General features: G+C 47.1%; 2 protein-coding genes across 2 annotated transcripts; both read right to left on the bottom strand.

Moving 5' to 3' along the window:
* Nucleotides 1-312: 312 nt before the first annotated feature.
* LOC4339502 (uncharacterized) lies at nt 313-1,266 on the bottom strand. Its single transcript, XM_015782887.3, has one exon. It carries the CDS (start codon nt 1,249-1,251, stop codon nt 541-543), a length of 711 nt encoding a protein of 236 aa, XP_015638373.1. The 5' UTR covers nt 1,252-1,266; the 3' UTR covers nt 313-540.
* A 1,744-nt stretch (nt 1,267-3,010) lies between these two features.
* On the bottom strand, nt 3,011-4,117 carry LOC4339501 (vegetative cell wall protein gp1). The gene has a single exon (XM_015782689.3). The coding sequence runs from the start codon at nt 4,001-4,003 to the stop codon at nt 3,323-3,325; it is 681 nt and encodes a 226-aa protein (XP_015638175.1). The 5' UTR covers nt 4,004-4,117; the 3' UTR covers nt 3,011-3,322.
* Between the last annotated feature and the right edge of the window lie 530 nt (nt 4,118-4,647).

The following is a 4,647-nucleotide window of genomic DNA, read 5'->3' as shown; positions in this document are numbered from 1 at the left end:
ATTAATTTCCGTTTATTAGAGCATATGTTAGCTGACACATTCACGGAGTGTGAGTAGTTGCGTGTGCGCATGTTTCTACCATGTAATTGAAAAAAAAACTCACTGTTAATTAATTAGGGTCCAAATATACACGTCAGAGGCCCAGTTTAGTTTCAAAGTTTTTTTTTCTAAACTTCAAACTTTTCATCACATCAAACCTTTCATACACACGTAACTTTTCTATCACATCGTATCAATTTTAACCAAACTTTCAAACTTCAGTGTGAACCACAACCAGACCGACGAATTCAACAGCTTGAGTAGCTACCAACATGCATGCAACTGTCTGATCTCGTTTACTCAGCTAGCCTCTTAGCTAGGCTTACAACTGTACACTGTATACTAATACAAATACAATAATACATACATACGAGTATACGACTATACAGTTGGTATACGTTAATTAATACGTAAGTACTTGCCTTTCTTCAGCATGCGTACAAATCAAATATACGTATAATTCTCGGATCTCTCGTATCTTCTTCTCGGTCTCGATGGATATCAGGCTCCGAGTTCGCCGACCATGTATTCGACGGCGTCGCGGATCACGCGGAGTAGCAAACCGGCCATGTCGTCGTCCGCCGGCAGCCGGCGGGGAGGACGATCGGTGCGTCGACGGTGGGTGTTGGGCGGCGGGTTTCCCATCGGCGGCGGCGGCGCGAGCTGCCGCGGCCGCCCGTCGCCGCCGGAGAGCGGCTGCACCGGGGTGTTCGGGTCAGGCGGCGGCGGGGGAGCAGGCCACTGCCTCCCCGACACGCCGCCGTCGTCGTCGGAGATCATCAGCGGCCTCGTCGACGATCTCCCGGCCGACGACGACACGCCGCCGGAGAGCGGCCCCACATGGCCACCTGGACCAGGTGGCGGCGGACCGCGTCCTGGCGGCCTCCTCAGCACGCCGCCGCCGCCGCCGTCGGCGAGCGGCGTCACCCGGCCATGCGGACGAGGCGATGGCGGGGCGTTACCCGACCTGCCGCCCTCGACCTCGACGGCGCCTCCGACGACCACGCCGTCGCTCGGCAACATCAGCGGCGGCAGCACGTGCAGACGCCGTGCTTCGAGCAGCGGAGCGAGGAGGACGACGGGAAGAAGAAGCAGCAGCAGCAGCTTTGGAGAAGACGAAGACGAACCCGCCATGGCGGGAAGGAAAAACAATGAATCGATCGATCGAGAATTCGAGATGTTGCAAGCGGCAGCGCGCGCGAAGAACGACATGGCCGCGTGAGCTCTTATATATATAGGCAAAGATTAGAATTGCTTATGACGGCTAGAAAGTTGACAAGTCAACTGTTTCTTCTTAATCCATAAAATGCTACATGACAATATCCCATTCGAACGATATGATATTTCTAAGCTATTATCTGATATGATACGTGTTAGATATCGGTTTATAACTATTTAAACTGGATAATATCTCTAAGTGATACATATCTATTGATTTTTATATATCAGGTGATACCCCTGAGATATTATCCCGTTCGAATAGGATAGTAGCATTTTCAAAAAGAATCTTCGATATACTAGTTAATGGGTCTGTTTGGTGGAGTTTTATATTCTGAGAAGCAGTTGTTTGGTAGCCAGCTTCTGAGAATCTGGAAAAGCTCTGAAACCCAGCTTCTGGCTTCTTAGTTCATTTTTCAGAACCTGTACCTACAGATTCTCAGAAGCTGTATACTGTTTGGGGCAGCTTCTAGCAGAAGCAGCTTTTAGGAAAAGCTGCAGCTGGAACAAGTTCCCCAAACAGAGCCAATATTTAACTTGAAAAGAACACGAATAGCAGTGTATAAATGTGCGTAAATCGTCAGTTAGTTGCTGCAAATAGCTAGCTGTTGGAACCGCTACCGGGCGAAGATTTTCGCTACGAGCTAAGGTTGCGGTCAAAGTTGACCATTCAACAGACAAGAAACAACCGCGACAGACAACAGCCACCGCGTGAGTCAAAACAACTTTTGTTCACGGAGAGAAACCGTGATGGCAACATGGAGCCCGGCCAAGCTAGTGTGTTTGGCTGCCTGGGCCTTTCATACTTGTGCTGTTTTTCTTTTCTTTTTTTTCTTTTCCTTGTTAATTAGCTTAGATAAATTGTAGGACTAATAGATTTGGATGTCTCTTATTTTAGTGGCCTGATCAAGTGCACACCTTGCACCTGCCAGGGGATATGATCCTGATGTGCGGCACACCTTTCTTCGTTTTATACTGTAAATATGTAAATCGTTTTAGTTTTATTCTAAATCAAATATATATATTCTGTATCTATTTAATATTTTTATTTTCGATGTATCGATGATGTCAAACCATCCAACGCTCATTTGTCAGTGTCTCTGGTACCGTGGAACATCATATATATATCTATAAAGTTTATCTAGTGTAGTTAAGGGAAACTATATATTCTAGAAAAAAATGATAAGATGGATTACTACTCCCTATTTAGTGTAGTACGTGATAGATTACTTCACAAGCATGTAAGGTCTGTAACTTTAAAAAAAAATTGGCTGTGAATATATGTTAACTAGTTGTAGTTTAATTTTTTTTTAACTTGTATTAGTTGGATTTTTAACTTGTATTAGTTGGATTTTTAAATTGCATGTTTGTGGGGGTGATATATCACATATTAGTACATCTTCTCAATTTTTTTAATTTTTTTCATAACTATTTGAATGGCATAAAAACAACAAAGGAATGTTTGCCGAAGACTTTAAAATCCACTGTCACATGTTATTTCTACTAATATCATATAAAATTCTAGCAGCAACACGTGGGATTTCATCTATTTTTTTCTTGATGCTTTATGGATCCGTGGTGCAAAAAGTATCCGGTGTTGTCCCCTGTAACTAATGTTTGAAATTTCAATTGCAAACCAAATATGGTGGGTTGATACAGAGGATGTATTTTTATCTTTTTTTTTAACAAAAAAGATTTAGACTTTAAATCTATCCTCTGATTTCAGCCGGATTCACCACCGTGTATATATATATGCATATACTGCGCCAATTGGCCACAGAGAGATTATAATTACTGCATCTCCATTTTTCGTAGTTGAGCGACGCAACAACGTGCAGCTACTAGCCAGCTAGTCTTTTTGCTCAGCTGGTGTCTACTTACCTAGACTCTGCTACGACACTTATAATTAAATAAAAAACGACTATACAATATATACGATTATACAGTCGTTATACCGTATACATACTTGCCTATAGCTTTGCTTCTGTATGCGTACAAATATACACGTACAAGTACAACTCTCTCGTATATATCTCTTCTTCTCGGTGTCGAGCTCTCGATCGTTTCAGGCTCCGAGTCCGCCGCCGACCATGTACTGCACGGCGTCGCGGATCACCCGGAGAAAAGCGGCGCAGGGGATCGGCGGCGCGAGCGCGACGGCGACGTTGGTTTCACCCGGCGGGTTTCCGGCCGGCGTCGGCGGAGCGGGTCCTGGCCGGCCGCAACACCGCGACACGCCGTAGTTGGAGAGCGGCTGCACCGGCGGCGTGTTCGGGTCAGGCGGCGGGGGAGCCTTAGGCCACGGCCTCCCAAGCAATCCGCCGACGCCGCCGTCGTCGCCGCCGGCGAGCTGCGTCTGCGTCGGCACACCGGGGTGCCAAGGAGACGGCGGAGTGGGGCCGCCCGGCCTCCTCAGCAATCCGCCGTCATCGTCGGCGGCGAGCTGCGTCGGAGTCGGCACAACGGGGTGCGAAGGAGGCGGCGGAGTGGGGCCGACCGGCCTCCCCACCAGCCATCCGCCGGCGAGCGTGATCGGCCCGCCAGGCGCAAAAGGTGACGGTGGGATGTGATCCTCCGGCCGCCCGACACCTCCGACGACCTCGCCGCCGTCGCTCGGCAACATTAGCGGCGCCACCACCACCTGATGACCGAGTGGCCGTGCTTGGAGCAGCGGCGCGAACGCGAGCAGGACGACGTGAAGAAGAAGAAGAAGAAGAAGCTTGCAAGGAGACGACGAGGCCTCCATGGCGGGAAGGAAAGGGATCACAAGCTAATTAAGCTAGAAATTAGCCGATCGATAGATGAGATGAAACTCTGATGCAAGCTACTAGGCTGCAGCTAGCCACACCCACATGAGCTCTGTTATATAGGCAGGATTTGGTACGGCGCTCGTGTGGTCGTCGTGGACTCGCGTGGTGTGCATGTGTGATGACTGAGTCAACGGTTTTTTGCCTAATTAATCCATCAAAAGAAAGAAAATGCTCGGATTGATTTGTTAATGGTTTGACACGGAAGGAAAAACAAGTTAATGGTTTGACACGGAAGGAACAGGAACTGTATAAAAAAACACCTAAAATGGGATGAATTTCTATCTAAATGTTTTTTAAATTTATTGTATTATATTATATCATATTTCGTTTATAGGTTATGTTTTTTTAGAACGGCGAAAGTAGTCCGGGGTGTGAAGCCTCCGCCCTAAACCGCACCAAGTGGAGCACCATCCTACCTAGCTGGCTAAATGGGTGCCACGTACGCGTACACGTACATGTATCCTCACCAATCTTAAAGCATGATAGATCTGTAAAGTATTTTTGATTTTTTTCCACGTCGTATTCCTGTGGTATATGTAGGACGACGTGCATTGTATTCGAAATAAATTTCAAAATATAC

This window comes from Oryza sativa, chromosome 5 (genome assembly GCF_034140825.1).
Source record: "Oryza sativa Japonica Group chromosome 5, ASM3414082v1".
Classification (NCBI taxonomy): Eukaryota; Viridiplantae; Streptophyta; class Magnoliopsida; order Poales; family Poaceae; genus Oryza; species Oryza sativa.
This window is presented reverse-complemented; position numbering and strand designations above follow the sequence as displayed.